The sequence below is a fragment of the Hyperolius riggenbachi genome, chromosome 11 (genome assembly GCF_040937935.1).
Source record: "Hyperolius riggenbachi isolate aHypRig1 chromosome 11, aHypRig1.pri, whole genome shotgun sequence".
NCBI classification, from domain to species: Eukaryota; Metazoa; Chordata; class Amphibia; order Anura; family Hyperoliidae; genus Hyperolius; species Hyperolius riggenbachi.
The window spans coordinates 215,307,681-215,325,818 of NC_090656.1; the positions used below are offsets into that span (position 1 = coordinate 215,307,681).

General features: G+C 47.0%; 2 protein-coding genes across 2 annotated transcripts in view; one reads left to right on the forward strand and one right to left on the reverse strand.

The window, feature by feature from the left end:
- The first annotated feature begins 9,546 nt into the window (after positions 1-9,546).
- LOC137539236 (oxidoreductase HTATIP2-like) overlaps positions 9,547-18,138 on the forward strand; it is a 121,402-nt gene continuing 112,810 nt past the window's right edge. The window contains exon 1 of the mRNA XM_068261782.1: positions 9,547-9,590. The gene's annotated coding sequence lies outside the window, so the exon portion shown is untranslated. The remainder of the gene's footprint in view (positions 9,591-18,138) is intronic.
- Positions 12,846-18,138, reverse strand: part of LOC137539143 (oxidoreductase HTATIP2-like) — a 39,344-nt gene continuing 34,051 nt past the window's right edge. Inside the window, exon 6 of the mRNA XM_068261645.1 lies at positions 12,846-13,897. Coding sequence (XP_068117746.1) covers positions 13,663-13,897 — 235 coding nt within the window. The 3' untranslated portion in view covers positions 12,846-13,662. The remainder of the gene's footprint in view (positions 13,898-18,138) is intronic.

Here is an 18,138-nt window from a genome sequence, read left to right on the forward strand (position 1 = left end):
TGTCCAGTTTCAGAGTAAACTGTTTCCATTGGTAGGCTGCCACCCTGTGGTCATTGTTCTTGTCACACTTGTCTTTCTTTCAGCTCCTCTCTCTTTGTTATGTATTGATTGTAATATATTTTCTCATTTTTTTTTCCTGTATTCATTACTGTAGACACATACTGAGGGCTAGAGAGAGAATATTCTTTTTGACCTCCAAATATTGGAGCTAATATGGTTTAGGTCAGTGTTTCTCAACATTTTATTGGTATGTACCCCTTTTAAAACCCTGTACTCACCAAGTACCCCCTAGCATGGTAAACATTATCACAAATACTCCTTGACAAATATATATTTAATTGTAGTACATTATAATGGGTTCTATACAATTTCCAAGCATTTACTATTGCTTTTAATTAGCTAAAATACTAATTTAGTGTTGTTTAAATAAGATGTATCATTTTCTAAAACTCTAAATTTGTTATTCTTGGTTAAAGAGACACTGAAGCGGAAAAAAAAATATGATATTATGATTTGTATGTGTAGCACAGCTAAGAAATAAAACATTAAAATCAGATACATCAGTGTAATTGTTTCCAGTACAGGAAGAGTTAAGAAACTCCAGTTGTTATCTCTATGTAAAAAAGCCATTAATCTCTACAACTTTCAAAGTCGTGGAGAGGGCTGTCTTCTGACTTTTATTATCTCAACTGTAAGTGAACTGTTTACTTTTTATCCACCAGAGGAGAGGTCATTAGTTCACAGACTGCTCTGAAAGAATCATTTTGAATGCTGAGTGTTGTGTAATCTGCACATATTAGAGAATGATGCAATGTTAGAAAACACACTAAATACCTGAAAATAAAAATATGAGAATATTTTCTTTGCTGCTAATCTTTTAGTAATTATTCATAGTACACAACCAATTCATTATATCATATATTTTTTTTCGCTTCAGTGTCTCTTTAAAGGGCAACTGTAGTGAGAGGTATATGGAGGCTGCCATATTGATTTCCTTTTAAGCAATACCAGTGACCTGGCAGCCCGCAGAAACACCAGAAACAAGCATGCAGCTAATCTTGTCAGATCTGACAAAAATGTCAGAAACACCTGATCTGCTGCATGCTTGTTCAGGGGTTATGGCTAAAAGTATTAGAGAGGCAGAATGTCAGCAGGATAACCAGGCAACTGGTATTGCTTAAAAGGAAATCAATTTGGCAGTCTCTATATACCTCTAACTACAGTTCTCCTTTAAGTATATCAAGCCCAAGTACCTCCTGGAACCATCAGAAGTACCCCCTGGGGTACGCGTACCACACATCGAGAACCTATGGTTTAGGTGACCCAGCTAGACAGTCCGTCCGTCTTCCAATTACAGTAACATATACAACAAGAAGCATTCTAATTGGCTGAATAGTGTGGGCATATTATTACTACAACCTATCTGAAACCTCGATGTTCGGTGGGTGCTGTCCACCCAATCATGTTAGGGGAATTTCTCTATGGACATTCTTGCTAGGGCACCTAAACCATACTCTGTGTTCAGTAAGCTTAAGCCTGTTATTATTATTTAGTATTTAAATAGCACAGACATCTTCCGCAGCGCTGTAAAAGATTGTCTCAGTTTAGGCCAGGCATAGAGAAGCTGGAAACGTTCCTTTGAGACTCTGCTGAAATGATTACGTCACACAATTCCTGCAGCTTTGTCAGCTGCACATTCAAGTTCCCCATTCAACGATGTCCCAAAACACCTCTAGTGGCGTACATCAAAAAAGGGCGTCGGGAAAAAAGGGCGCGGGGTGTAAACGATAAGCAGTAATACCGTTTATACAAATTTAGAAATCATTAAATGTGTATGAAATTGCCAATTGTGAAAATGTTAATTTTCTGTTTCAAAAGTGAAACTTATAATTACGTTTGTTAAAAAAACGATAATATATGTTTAATCTCTATAATTGTATATTATTGTGAATAACCTTCATTTATCGTTTCTTCTTATAATAAAATCTGAAAATATGGTTTATAACGATGATATAAATATAACTACGTTTGTAATAAGTGTTGTAACACATTAGTAAGTATTACTAAAATTTTACTAAAACTAAACCAAATCCTACTCTCACACAGAACCCTCCCTGTACCTATCCCTAACCCCTAGACCCCCCTGGTGGTGCCTAACCCTAAGACCCCCCTGTTGGTGCCTAACCTTAACCACCCCCCTGGTGGTGCCTAACCCTAACCACGTCCCTGGTGGTGTATATTGTACTGTAACTATACCTAACCCTACTCTCACACAGAACCTTCCCTGTACCTATCCTTAACCCCTAGACCCCCCTGGTGGTGCCTAAGCCTAAGACCCCCCTGGTGGTGCCTAACCCTAAAACCCCCCTGGTGGTGCCTAACGCTAAGACCCCCCTAACCATCCCTCTTACTGATCGCTTTATTATGTGGATAATAATGTTTTACAAATAGTGACTGTAAAAAATATATTGCAATTTACGTTACGTACTGATCGCTTTATTTTGTGAATAATAATCTTTTACAAACAGTAAGGGATAACATTTTAAATAATGTTTTAGTTAAATACGATAAATATGTTTATTTTCTAAACTTAAATCATCACATGCACAGTTATAAAACGTTAATAATCTCCGGCGCCCTTCTTTCCTCTTCAGCACCCATTAACCACTTGAGGACCACAGTCTTTTCGCCCCTTAAGGACCAGAGCCTTTTTCTCCATTCAGACCACTGCAGCTTTCACGGTTTATTGCTCGCTCATACAACCTACCACCTAAATGAATTTTACCTTCTTTTCTTGTCACTAATACAGCTTTCTTTTGGTGCTATTTGATTGCTGCTGCGAGTTTTACTTTTTATTATATTCATCAAAAAAGACATGAATTTTGTCAAAAAAATGACTTTTTTAACTTTCTGTGCTGACATTATTCAAATAAAGTAAACTTTCCTATACATTTGAGCGCGAAAGTTATTCTGCTACATGTCTTTGATAAAAAAAAAAACATTCAGTGTATATTTATTGGATTTGGTAAAAGTTATAGCGTTTACAAACTATGGTGCCAAAAGTGAATTTTCCCATTTTCAAGCATCTCTGACTTTTCTGCGCACCTGTCAGGTTTCATGAGGGGCTAAAATTCCAGGATAGTACAAATACCCCCCAAATGACCCCATTTTGGAAAGAAGACATCCCAAAGTATTCAGTGAGAGGCATGGTAAGTTCATAGAAGATTTCAAAGTTTCCATTTCTTCTAACTTGCGACAAAAAAAATGAAATCTGCCACGGACTCACTATGCTCCTCTCTGAATACCTTGAAGTGTCTACTTTCCAAAATGGGGTAATTTGTGGGGTGTGTTCACTGTCCTGGCATTTTGGGGGGTGCCTAATTGTAAGCACCCCTGTAAAGCCTAAAGATGCTCATTGGACTTTGGGCCCCTTAGCGCAGTTAGGCTGCAAAAAAGTGCCACACATGTGGTATTGCCGTACTCAGGAGAAGTAGTATAATGTGTTTTGGGGTGTATTTTTACACATACCCATGCTGGGTGGGAGAAATATCTCCGTAAATGACAATTTTTTAATTTTTTTTACACACAATTGTCTATTTAGAGAGATATTTCTCCCACTCAGCATGGGTATGTGGAAAAATACACCCCAAAACACATTATACTACTTCTCCTGAGTACGGCGATACCACATGTGTGGCACTTTTTTGCACCCTAACTGCTCTTAGGGGCCCAAAGTCCAATGAGTACCTTTAGGATTTCACAGGTCATTTTGAGAAATTTGGTTTCAAGACTACTCCTCACGGTTTAGGGCCCCTAAAATGCCAGGACAGTATAGGAACTACACAAATTACCCCATTTTAGAAAGAAGACACCCCAAGGTATTCCGTTAGGAGTATGGTGAGTTCATAGATTTATTTTTTTTGTCACAAGTTAGCGGAAATTGATTTTAATTGTTTTTTTTCACAAAGTGTCATTTTCCGCTAACTTGTGACAAAAAATAAAATCTTCTATGAACTCACCGTACTCCTAACGGAATACCTTGGGGTGTCTTCTTTCTAAAATGGTCATTTGTGGGGTTCCTATACTGCCCTGGCATTTTAGGGGCCCTAAACCGTGAGGAGTAGTCTTGAAACCAAATGTCGCAAAATGACCTGTGAAATCCTAAAGGTACTCATTGGACTTTGGGCCCCTTAGCGCAGTTAGGGTGCAAAAAAGTGCCACACATGTGGTATCGCCGTACTCAGAAGAAGTAGTATAATGTGTTTTGGGGTGTATTTTTACACATACAGATGCTGGGTGGGAGAAATATCTCTGTAAATGACAATTATTTGATTTTTTTTTACACACAATTGTCCATTTACAGAGAGATTTCTCCCACCCAGCATGGGTATGTATAAAAATACACCCCAAAACACATTATACTACTTGTTCTGAGTACGGCGATACCACATGTGTGACACTTTTTTGCAGCCTAGGTGCGCTAAGGGGCCCAACGTCCTATTCACAGGTCATTTTGAGGCATTTGTTTTCTAGACTACTCCTCACGGTTTAGGGCCCCTAAAATGCCAGGGCAGTATAGGAACCTCACAAGTGACCCCATTTTAGAAAGAAGACACCCCAAGGTATTCTGTTAGGAGTATGGTGAGTTCATAGAAGATTTTTTTTTTGTCACAAGTTGGCGGAAAATGACACTTTGTGAAAAAAAAAAACAATACATATCAATTTCCGCCAACTTGTGACAAAAAATAAAATCTTCTATGAACTCATCATACACCTAACAGAATACCTTTGGGTGTCTTCTTTCTAAAATGGGGTCACTTGTGGGGTTCCTATACTGCCCTGGCATTTTAGGGGCCCTAAACCGTGAGGAGTAGTCTTGAACCCAAATGTCTCAAAATGACCTGTGAAATCCTAAAGGTACTCATTGGACTTTGGGCCCCTTAGCACAGTTAGGCTGCAAAAAAGTGTCACACATGTGGTATCGCCGTACTCAGAAGAAGTAGTATAATGTGTTTTGTGGTGTATTTTTACATATAACCATGCTGGGTGGGAGAAATATCTCTGTAAATGACAATCTTTTGATTTTTTTTACACACAATTGTCCATTTACAGAGAGATTTCTCCCACCCAGCATGGGTATGTGTAAAAATACACCACAAAACACATTATACTACTTCTCCTGAGTATGGCGATACCACATGTGTGACACTTTTTTGCAGCCTAGGTGCGCTAAGGGGCCCAACGTCCTATTCACAGGTCATTTTGAGGCATTTGTTTTCTAGACTACTCCTCACGGTTTAGGGCCCCTAAAATGCCAGGGCAGTATAGGAACCCCACAAGTGACCCCATTTTAGAAAGAAGACACCCCAAGGTATTCCGTTAGGGGTATGGTGAGTTCATAGAAGATTTTATTTTTTGTCACAAGTTAGTGAAAAATGACACTTTGTGAAAAAAACAATAAAAATCCAATTTCCGCTAACTTTTGACAAAAAATAAAATCTTCTATGAACTCATCATACACCTAACAGAATACCTTGGGGTGTCTTCTTTCTAAAATGGGGTCACTTGTGGGGTTCCTATACTGCCCTGGCATTTTACGGGCCCAAAACTGTGAGTAGTCTGGAAACCAAATTTCTCAAAATGACTGTTCAGGGGTATAAGCATCTGCAAATTTTGATGACAGGTGGTCTATGAGGGGGCAAATTTTGTGGAACCGGTCATAAGCAGGGTGGCCTCTTAGATGACAGGATGTATTGGGCCTGATCTGATGGATAGGAGTGCTAGGGGGGTGACAGGAGGTGATTGATGGGTGTCTCAGGGGGCGGTTAGAGGGGAAAATAGATGCAATCAATGCACTGGGGAGGTGATCGGAAGGGGGTCTGAGGGGGATCTGAGGGTTTGGCCGAGTGATCAGGAGCCCACACGGGGCAAATTAGGGCCTGATCTGATGGGTAGGTGTGCTAGGGGGTGACAGGAGGTGATTGATGGGTGTCTCAAGGTGTGATTAGAGGGGGGAAATAGATGCAAGCAATGCACTGGCGAGGTGATCAGGGCTGGGGTCTGAGGGCGTTCTGAGGTGTGGGCGGGTGATTGGGTGCCCTAGGGGCAGATTAGGGTCTAATCTGATGGGTAACAGTGACAGGGGGTGATTGATGGGTAATTAGTGGGTGTTTAGAGGAGAGAAGAGATGTAAACACTGCACTTGGGAGGTGATCTGATGTCGGACCTGCGGGCGATCTATTGGTGTGGGTGGGTGATCAGATTGCCCGCAAGGGGCAGGTTAGGGGCTGATTGATGGGTGGCAGTGACAGGGGGTGATTGATGGGTGGCAGTGACAGGGGGTGATTGATGGGTGATTGACAGGTGATCAGTGGGTTATTACAGGGAATAACAGATGTAAATATTGCACTGGCGAATTGATAAGGGGGGTCTGAGGGCAATCTGAGCGTGTGGGCGGGTGATTGGGTGCCCGCAAGGGGCAGATTAGGGTCTAATCTGATGGGTAACAGTGACAGGTGGTGATAGGGGGTGATTAATGGGTAATTAGTGGGTGTTTAGAGGAGAGAAGAGATGTAAACACTGCACTTGGGAGGTGATCTGATGTCGGACCTGCGGGCGATCTATTGGTGTGGGTGGGTGATCAGATTGCCCGCAAGGGGCAGGTTAGGGGCTGATTGATGGGTGGCAGTGACAGGGGGTGATTGACGGGTGATTGACAGGTGTTTGACAGGTGATCAGGGGGGATAGATGCATACAGTACACAGGGGGGGTCTGGGGACAATCTGAGGGGTGGGGGGGGGGGGTGATCAGGAGGGAGTAGGGGGCAGATTAGGGACTAAAAAAAAAAAATAGCGTTGACAGATAGTGACAGGGAATGATTGATGGGTGATTAGGGGGGTGACTGGGTGCAAACAGTGGTCTGGGGGGTGGGCAGGGGGAGGTCTGAGGGGTGCTGTGGGCGATCATAGGGCAGGGCAGGGGAATCAGTGTGCTTGGGTGCAGACTAGGGTGGCTGCAGCCTGCCCTGGTGGTCCCTCGGACACTGGGACCACCAGGGCAGGAGGCAGCCAGTATAATAGGCTTTGTATACATTACAAAGCCTATTATACATAGTTTCAGCGGCGATCCGGGTGCTAGTAACCAGCCGGCGCTTCCGAACAGCCGGCGGGTTACAGCGAACGGTGGGCGGAGCCAGTCCCCGGCCGCTGATCGCGTCACGAATGACGCGATCGCCGCATAGCCACTCCCGCAGCCGCCCCCGCCAATGGGCGTATTGCGGTCGTTTGGGCCCGGACTTTGCCGCCGCCCATCGGCTGGGGGCGGTCGGGAAGTGGTTAAACAATATTTATTATGGGAGTGAATGGCGGCGCCCTTTTTGTCCACTAGCTGCCGGCTTTTTTCCCGTACCCCTCTAGTTATGGTCATGTCTAGGAGAACTTATGAAGAACCATGTGATTTGTTTGATCAGCTGATAGATTTGCAAAGCTCTGATTTGCCGTGATCACGTCCTGCTTTAGTATATGATCATGACTAGCAAATCAGAGACTTTCATATCCATCACCTGACCAAACTGATCGCATGCTTCTCCATGAGTTCTAAACATTTCTATCACTAACCACCTCCACCCAGAACTGCTGACACCAGGTGGGCTCCATGGATTCATGCTGCTGTCACCAAAATTCTGACCGCACCATCTGTGGTCTCAACAGTAATCCAGATTTATCAAGACCAGAGTATGTATTTCCAGTCTTCATCTATCCATTTGTGGTAATCCTGTGACCACTTCAGCCTCAGCTTCCTGTCCTTGAATGACTGAGGTTGACAGTGGGAGAAGCAAGTGCAAAAGCGGAGTTCCACCTCGATGTCCTACACCGATCCCCGCCAGACAGCCATGCTGGAGCTGGTACATCGCGGGATGTAATGATAGTACAAACCCGCAGCACACACCATGTCTGACTGGAGGACCAGTGAGCAGAACAACAGTGTTAGCCCAATTAGGTTGAATAGGCTGCTCTATACTGTAGCCATGTCCTGCTTGATCTTTGAATAGGAGTGCAATTAATTGTGCATGTAAACGTTAACGGTAGCCATACATCTAGCAATGAGGGGCAGATTCGACCAAGAGACAAATCTCTCCCTGATTGGATCTGATTAGAGACTAGAGAGAGATCTGTTGGCTGCCCATACAGTGCAAGCCAATTCCCGATTGATTCCAGCATGAGTCCGCTGCCCCCATGTGTGCATTTAGGCTAGTTACACACCGGGACGTTGCGTTATAGTGGACGTTATGGTCGCATAACGTCCCCTAACGCAACGCCTGCCGGTGTTGGTAGAGGACATTGAGTGAGCCGCGTTAAGCGGCTCTTTCCACATTAGGGCAGTGAGAGTGGCTGATTGGCCGACGGGACCACGTGATGCGGAGTGAAACACTTCGCATCATGTGGTACCGCCAGCCAATCAGCGGCCACCAGTGCAGTGCATATTGAGTAGTCATGTGCGCGGCTACGTAGCGGCCTCTCCCCGCCTCCTCTCCGCCCCAACACTGAGCATGTGCAAACAGTCTAACGCGGCTTAAGCCGCTGGAACACTATAGTATGCTGCACGTTCTGAAGAACGTTCAGCATTACATGTAACGCACCGTGGGCAGTGTGAACAGCCCCATTGACTTTGTATTGCTGTGAGTTGGGGAGCGTTACAGGCTGCACTAACGTGCGCCTGTGCCCAGGCCCGGCCCTAGACTTTTTGCCGCCTGAGGCAATTTTTAAAGAAATCGCCGCCGCCCCCCCCAAGCCGTTGTTGTGGGGGGCCGCCCGAGCTGGAGGGGATAGCGGGCAGGAAGGGGGTATTGGGCCTAGTGGCAGGGAGGGGGGGTCGGACCCCCCCTCCCTCGCCTGGGTCCCCCGTCCTCCGCTCCCCTCCAGCTTTAAAAAGGTCTGTGCTGTGGCTGCAGCTATTCGTAAGAGGCAACGAGCGGGGATTACTCACCTCTTCCTCGTTCCAGGCCAGCGTGCGCTCCACTGACGTCACTTCCTGCCACTAGGCCCAATACCCCCTTCCTGCCCGCTATCCCCTCCAGCTCGGGCGGCCCCCCACACACATGGACGGACGGACGGGCGGGTGCCCCCCCCCCCCCCCCCCAGAAGTGCCGCCTGAGGCAAAAGTTTCACCACGCCTCATGGGCGGGCCGGCCCTGCCTGTAACGTCCCTGTGTGGAAGCAGCCTCATACACAGGGGCGGACTGACCATTAGGGCACTCGGGCACGGACCGAGGGCCCGTGGTCAGGGGGGGCCCGCCACCCGCAAGAGAACCCTGAGCAGGAGGGGAGACAGCCAGTGAAGGAGGGCGATGGGCATAGCAGCGGAGAAGGGGGGAAGTTCCCCCCCCCCTTCTCTCACCTTGGGGCCCCCCTTCCTGGCTCTCCCCTCCGTAATCTGCAAAGTGCAAACAGCTGGAAGCGGCTGACAGCGGGCGGAGATTTACCGCTGTTCAGCCATTGGAGGGATCGCTGATCTGTGTGCAGCTAGTGTGGGCTTGAGAAGCCCAGACTAGCGGCACACAGATCTGCGCTCCCTCCGGTGGCTAAACAGCGGTAAGTTTCCGCCCGCTGTCAGCCGCTTCCAGCTATTTGCACTTTGCAGATTACGGAGGGGAGAGCCAGGAAGGGGGGCCCAAGGTGAGAGAAGGGGGGGGGGGAAACTTCCCCCCCTTCTCCGCTGCTATGCAAATCGCCCTCCTTCACTGGCTGTCTCCCCTCCTGGAGATACCTACAAACCTGGCTGCATATACTGGGGGCACTTACAGACCTGGCTATACTGGGGAAACCTATACACCTGGCTGCATATACTGGGGGCAACTATACACCTGCCTATACTGGGGAGACCTATACACCTGGCTGCATATACTGGGGCCACTATACACCTGGCAGCATATACTGGGGGCACTTATACACCTGGCTGCATATACTGGGGGCACTTATACACCTGGCTATACTGGGGAGACCTATACACCTGGCTGCATATACTGGGGGCACTTACAGACCTGGCTATACTGGGGAGACCTATACACCTGGCTGCATATACTGGGGAGACCTGGCTGCATATACTGGGGGCACCTATACACCTGGCTGCATATACTGGGGGCACCTATACACCTGGCTGCATATACTGGGGGCACCTATACACCTGGGTGCATATACTGGGGGCACCTATACACCTGGCTGCATATACTGGGGGCACATATACACCTGGCTGCATATACTGGGGAGACCTATACACCTGGCTGCATATACTGGGGAGACCTATACACCTGGCTGCATATACTGGGGGCACCTATACACCTGGCTGCATATACTGGGTGCACCTATACACCTGGCTGCATATACTGGGGGCACCTATACACCTGGTTACATATACTGGGGAGACCTATACACCTGGCTGCATATACTGGGGGCACCTATACACCTGGCTGCATATACTGGGGGCACCTATACACCTGGCTGCATATACTGGGGAGACCTATACACCTGGCTGCATATACTGGGGGCACCTATACACCTGGCTGCATATACTGGGGGCACCTATACACCTGGCTGCATATACTGGGAAGACCTATACACCTGGCTACATATACTGGGGGCACCTATACACCTGGCTGCATATACTGGGGGCACCTATACACCTGGCTGCATATACTGGGGGCACCTATACACCTGGCTGCATATACTGGGGGGCACTTATACACCTGACTACATATACTGGGGGCTCTTATAGACCTAGCTACATATACTGGGGGCACCTATAGACCTGGCTGTATATACTGGGGGCACCTATAGACCTGACTGTATATACTGGGGACACCTATAGACCTGGCTATACTGGGGACACCTATAGACCTGGCTATACTGGGGACACCTATACACCTGGCTACATATACTGGGGACACCTAAAGACCTGGCTATCTATACAGGAGACACCTATAGACCTGGCTATCTGTACTAGGGACACCTATAGGCCTGGCTACCTATTCTGGAGACACCTGTAGACCTGGCTACCTATACTGGGGAAACCTATAGACCTGGCTATCTTAACTGGGGACATCTATAGACCTGGCTATCTTAAATGGGGACATCTATAGACCTGGTTATCTATTCTGGGGACACCTGTAGATTAGGCTACTTATACTGGGGACACCTATAGACCTGGATACCTGCACTGGGAAAACCTATAGACCTGGATACTTCCACTGGGGATACCTTTTGACCTGGTTACCTATACTGGGGGCACCTATTTTGGGGGAACTGCTGCCAGATTAACTATTTTTGGGAAACTTCTGCTGCCAGATTAAGTGTACTTTGAGAAACAGCTGCCAGATTATGTGTATTTTTGGGGAACCGCTGCCAGATTGTGTATAATGGGGGAACTGCTGCTTCCAGATTCTGTGTATTTTGGGGGAACCACTGCTGCTACATGTATTTTTGGTGATCCGCTGCCAAATTATGTGTATTTGGGGGAACCGCTGCTGCCAGATAATGTCTATTTTGGGGGAACGACTGCCATATTATCTGTATTTTGGAGGAACCTCTGCCAAATTGCATAGATTTTTGGTGAAATGCTGTCAGATTACATGTATTTTGGGGGGAAACACTATGGCAGAGTTCAAACTTCCCCAGCAGACCTTTTACACCACTGCTAAAGTCATGTATATTTTGCCCCACCCATGACCACGCCCACATTCTGTTGCGTGACCACACCCATATTTGGTGCGCCGCGCTGCGCGCGGCGCAGGGTTTTTTGTCAGTGTACAATATCACAATATAACATATTTACTGTTGTCAATAAATTATTATATCTTAGTCTGTAAAAATATAACGTGAAAGGTGGGAAACACGGGTATGGGGGCCCCATATTCTCCTATTGCCCGGGGGCCCCATGAGTTGTCAGTCCGCCCCTGCTCATACATCACCTGTCGTGTCTTCGGAATCACACACTCTTCCATTAGCGCTTTACACGCCGTCATCGCATAGCACTCCGGTGACGTGTATACTGCTAGCGGAAAAACGGGGGATTCTGCGCGGTGGGCGATACAGGACAGATAATGTACAGTATAATGCACACAAGGGGGGCACATTTACAAACTCTAGGGGGGCAGCCCTTGGGGTTTAATTGCTTGACCTGATATCACTCCCTGTAACAATTGGATGCAGCCGTGGGGGGGGGGGGGGGCACGACTCTGGGGCCCACCCAGGGCCATTTTTAGGGGCAGGAGGAGGGAGCAGCAGGCACACACAGCGGCGGGAGAGGGGCCCAACTTCCCCCTCCCTCACCTATTTTATTTAATCATTTCCTGCAAATTGCATTCATAGTCTATGAGATCTGCAGATCATCATACACACATGATTTAACTGACATTCATCTGCAGATCAAGCAATCATCTGCAGATCTGAAAATCCATCCTGGTGGATCTGATCTGCAGATGAATGTCAGTTAAATCATGTGTGTATGATGATCTGCAGATCTCATAGACTATGAATGCAATTTGCAGGAATGGATTTTTGGCAGGAACAGATCTTTTGCAGATACTGATCTTTTGTGTCTGTACAGCATCTGTGTGTGCAGCATCTTGCAAAGATTTTATCTGATGGGGACTTCAGCTCCATAGAAAAGACTGTGTAGGTATGGCTCTCATACTACATGAAGGGTGGTAAGATTGGTCTGTGATCTTTCATTTTCAAAAGACTATGGTCTGATGTGTGTATGTGGCCTAAGGACAGACTTAATGAAACAGAGGTTTATTACTGTATAAAGAGGCGTAAAAGTAGATTTATATGCACCCTGCAAGGCCAGGATTTATTTTTTCTGGTTGCGCAATTTCTGCATAACACTTGTTTTACTGTATTTACCTATAATCCCTCAGTGTGGCACTGGCAGGCGATTTACTTATAGTCTCTTAGCGAGGCACTTTCAGGGAATTTACCCATAATCCCTAACACTAGCAGTGCATTTACCCATAATCCCTCAGTGCGGCACGGGCAGGGGATTTATCCATGATCCCTTAGAGTGGTACTGGCAAGGTGTTTACCCATGATCCTTTAGAGTGGCACTGGCAGAGGAATTACCCATAATCCCTCAGTGTGGCACTGGCAGAGTATTTACCCATAATCCCTTAGTGTGGCACTGGCAGAGTGTTTACCCATAATCCCTCAGTGTGGCACTGTCAGGGTATTTACCCATGATCCCTTAGTGTGGCACTGGCAGGGTGTTTACCCATAATCCCTCAGTGTGGCACTGGCAGGGTATTTACCCATGATTCCTTAGTGTGGCACTGGCAGGGTGTTTACCCATAATACCTCAGTGTGGCACTAGCAGGGTGTTTACCCATAATCCCTCAGTGCAGCACTGGCAGGGTATTTACCCATAATCCCTCAGTGTGGCAATGGCAAGGTATTTACCCATGATCCCTTAGTGTGGCACTGGCAAGGTGTTTAGACATAATCCCTCAATGAGACATTGGCAGGGTATTTACCAATAATCCCTCAGTGTGGCCCTGGCAGATTGTTAATCCATGATCCCTCAGTGCGGAACTGGTAGGGTTTTTACCCATAATCCCTCAGCATCGCATTGTCAGGAATTCTATCCACAGTCTCTGAGTGATGCACATTCCCCTCAGCACTTCCCCTTAGCAGTCTCTTCGCCCAGCTTTCCCAGGGAATGGATTGCCTTGTTCTCCAGCAGTTCCACCTTCTTATCACTCGGCATTACAGCGTTATTCAGCATGGCCTTCGCCAGGGTAGTGATGGGCACAGTGTAGGCAGTGGGGAACATGTAGGCAAGGGATGCAATCATCTTTCTCATGAACCACGCCCCAGGGCGGGACTCTTCCCGGTCAACCATTAGAAGTCTGTATAGAGAAAGGCAGAACATTATATTAAGGTGAGCCGTCACATAAAACCGTTCACTAATAAAAACAAAAAAAAAATAATATCCTCTACGAAGTTGGCAAAAAAGGAGGTGGTGTGATGCTTATGTCAAGGGAAATGTTTTTTCCTAACATGAGCGTCCAGCATCAAACCTGACTGCAGGGAGTAAGTATGGCAGCGTCATGGACACTGAACGTTGCTCCTCCCATCACCTCCCATAAACTGGTGCAGGTCCCTGCTTACCTCCCAGTCCTGTTTCCAGGTTGGCTCCTGGATGAATGGGCTAGAACTATCTTGCGTGTGTAGAAGGCTTAAAGGACACCTTAAAGAGGAACTCCAGCCTAAACAAACATACTGTCATTAAGTTACATTAGTTATGTTAATTAAAATAGATAGGTAAATTTAATCTCTTAACCACACTTTTTAAAAGAACAGGCAAATGTTTGATTTCATGATGGCAGCTATCTTTTTGGTTGAAAGGAGGTGACAGGGAGCATGAGACACAGCTCCAACTGTCCTGTGTCCTGAGCACCTCCCAGTTGCTAGGCAACGTAATTAACAACATAGGAAATCCCATCATGCTCTGCACAGCATCAGGAAAAAAAGCCCGGGCTTTTTGTTTCTTTGATGGGTGGAGCTTAGGTAAAAATGCAGCTAAAAATGATGCTTTGGTAAGAAAAACAAAGTTCTGATGCTGTGAAACTGTTAAAGAAACACCAAACCTTTTCAGTTCTGCTGAGTAGATTTTTAGTCCGGAGGTTCACTTTAAAGGACAGCTTAGATAAAAATATTATGGCTTTTATACTTACCTGGAGCTTCCTCCAGCCCCCTTCAGGCCGTTGGCTCCCCCGCTGTCTCCGATCCTCCACTGCCTGGCCCGGTACATTGGCTAAATCATGGTTCATCGTGCATGCCCCTGTGGCGCCCCGATGGCCGGTAGTGTTCTGCTCCCGCGTACATCTTTTGCCCATCTTTTCATGCATCTCTCCCCCCCCCCCCCCCAATAAAATATAGCGGAAAGTGTCTTTTTGAGCGTTGGGGTTATAATTGTTTTACATCAGTAGCTGTTGGAGCTTAAGTATTCTGTACACGCAGATATGCACCCATTATAACACCAGAGCACCCAGGCCAATACTACACAAGACACCCCTCTCCTCCCGCAGAGCTGCAACTATTGAAAGCACCTGCTAATGTGGCATTGTGCCCTCTAATCATGCCTGCAGTTATGCCTCCATCCTCCGGGTGGCGTTGCAACTCTAAAGTGAAATTGCAGGCTGTCATCCTGACGACACCCAGCGATCTCACCAGCAGGAAGCAGAGCCCCGGAGGAGAGGAAGAAGAATGGCGGCCGACATCGGGATCCCCCGGGAGGTATGTAGAAACGCCTGCGGCGCGCTATACTCTGCACACAGCCTCCAGCGGCTACCCCAAGCAGAGGTCGGGATTACCGCTCTTAGCTGCGGTTTTCCGCCCCGACCCTAGCTTTTAAAACCTCCTTCAATTTTCTGTCTCTGCTTTTTCTTGATATTACCCCGTAAAACCATTTACAACTCTTTACTGAAACATGCAGACATACAGTATATCATACACCACCATCAGGAAATGCAGCTTATTTAGTACAGAGAGAATACAGGAAATAAAAATCCCATAAAGATAACCATCACGTTTTACACACAGTGCCAGTGACATCTTGTGGCTGTTTTACTATATTGCAGTGTAAGGTAATAATCCCGAAAAAGTGTGGTCCGCTGTTGTAGGACATGGAATCTACAGTATGTCCCAGATTGAAAATCGCCGTCCTGCCGCTGTGCATGCCTGATCCTTTGTAAAGGTGCCCATACACTCGTCAGATTGGCAGCAGATAGATAAGAAATGCATCTGATGATCTATCTGATGCGTTTTTAGAACATTTTTTACCAGGATAGAATTCCAATAGATTTCAGTTTGAAATCTATTGAAATTCGATCTGATGGCATTTTTTTGCCATCAGATTTCCATTAAGGCCAATGCAAACTGATAAGCAATCTCATCAGATCGACCTAAATTTTCCACCCTGCAAGTTCGATGGAAATCCATCGAAATCGATCGAAATCGGCCGTCGATCGGCCAACCGATTTGCAAACGATCAATCGATCGATCGGTCGGCCAGAAAATCGGCTGAGTGTATGGGCCCCTTAACTCTTGCAATACCTATACAAGTTTATACACTTTTAATGACCGCCACCTATAGCGATCGGATGCAATCACTAAAGGGGCCCATACACTCAGCCGATTTTCTGGCCGACCGATCGATCCCGATCGATCGATTGATCGTTTGCAAATCGGTTGGCCAATCGACCGATCGATGGCCGATTTCGATGGATTTCCATCGAACTGGCAGGGTGGAAAATTTAGGTCGCTCTGATGAGATTGCTTATCATTTTGCATTGGCCTTAATGGAAATCTGATGGCAAAAAAATGCCATCAGATCGAATTTCAATAGATTTCAAACTGAAATCTATTGGAATTCTATCCTGGTAAAAATGTTCTAAAAACGCATCAGATAGATCATCAGATGCATTTCTTATCTATCTGCTGCCAATCTGACGAGTGTATGGGCACCTTAAGTCAACAATTTGGGGCCCCTGTTCTGCAGTCTGCTCTCTCCCATATGTCACTTGTTTTTTTTACACGGAGTCCAATTTTCTGGAAGTGTTGATTGTGATGTGAATAACACCAATATGTCACTTATAAAGCTCTGGGCCGCTCATGACGCCAGGTGACGCCTCTTCCTCAGGCGGCATCTTGTGTCAGGACGGCATCCCTGGCCATCGCTCATTTTCCTTCTGCGGGGGGATGGGGTGACTGCCAGAAGTGGTGGAAGGGGTCCGGCATCTTACCTTCCTCCCTCTCCATGGGCCCCCTCCTGTCCCCCCATAGAGCTGACACAGCTGTGTGGGCTGTTATTAACTCACCTGCTCGCTCCATGCAATGTGTCTCCACCGGGAGCTGTCTCCTCTCTACTTCCTGTTTCCCTGCATGATGCGTGACTACGCGCCTTATACAGAGATCGGGTGAGGAGACGGCTGCTGGAGGGGACAAATCATTTGGAGTGAGTAAGCAGGTGAGTTAATTACAACCCGCACCGCTGCACCAGCTCTGCAGGGAGGACAGAAGGTGGAAAGGGAGGGAGGAATGATGTTGGCCGTCCTCCCCACAGTGGCACCCATACCTGCTACCTATACTGGGGGCACCTATACCTGGCTACCCATACTGGGGGCACCTATACCTGCTACCTATACTGGGCACCTTTACCTGCTACCCATACTGGGGGCACCTATACCAGCTACCTATACTGGGTGCACCTATACCTGTTACCTATACTGGGTGCACCTATACCTGCTACCTATACTGGGGGCACCTATACTACCTATACTGGGGCACCTATACCTGGCTACCTATACTGGGCACCTTTACCTGCTACCTATACTGGGTGCACCTATACCTGCTACCTATACTGGGGGCACCTACACCAGGCTACCTATACTGGGGCACCTATATCTGGCTACCCATACTGGGGGCACCTATACCTGCTACCTATACTGAGCACCTTTACCTGCTACCTATACTGGGTGCACCTATACCTGTTACCTATAATGGGGGCACCTATACCTGGATACCCATACTGGGGGCGCCTATACCTGCTACCTATACTGGGACACCTATACCTGCTACCTATAATGGGGGCACCTATACCTGGATACCCATACTGGAGGCACCTATACCTGCTACCTATACTGGGCACCTTTACCTGCTACCCATACTGGGGGCACTTATACCTGCTACCTATACTGGGTGCACCTATACCTGCTACCTATACTGGGTGCACCTATACCTGCTACCTATACTGGGGGCACCTATACCTGCTACCTATACTGGGTGCACCTATACCTGCTACCTATACTGGGTGCACCTATACCTGCTACCTATACTGGGGGCACCTATACTACCTATACTGGGGCACCTATACCTGGCTACCTATACTGGGCACCTTTACCTGCTACCTATACTGGGTGCAAGTATACCTGCTACCTATACTGGGGGCACCTACACCAGGCTACCTATACTGGGGCACCTATACCTGGCTACCCATCCTGGGGGCAACTATACCTGCTACCTATACTGAGCACCTTTACCTGCTACCTATACTGGGTGCACCTATACCTGCTACCTATAATGGGGG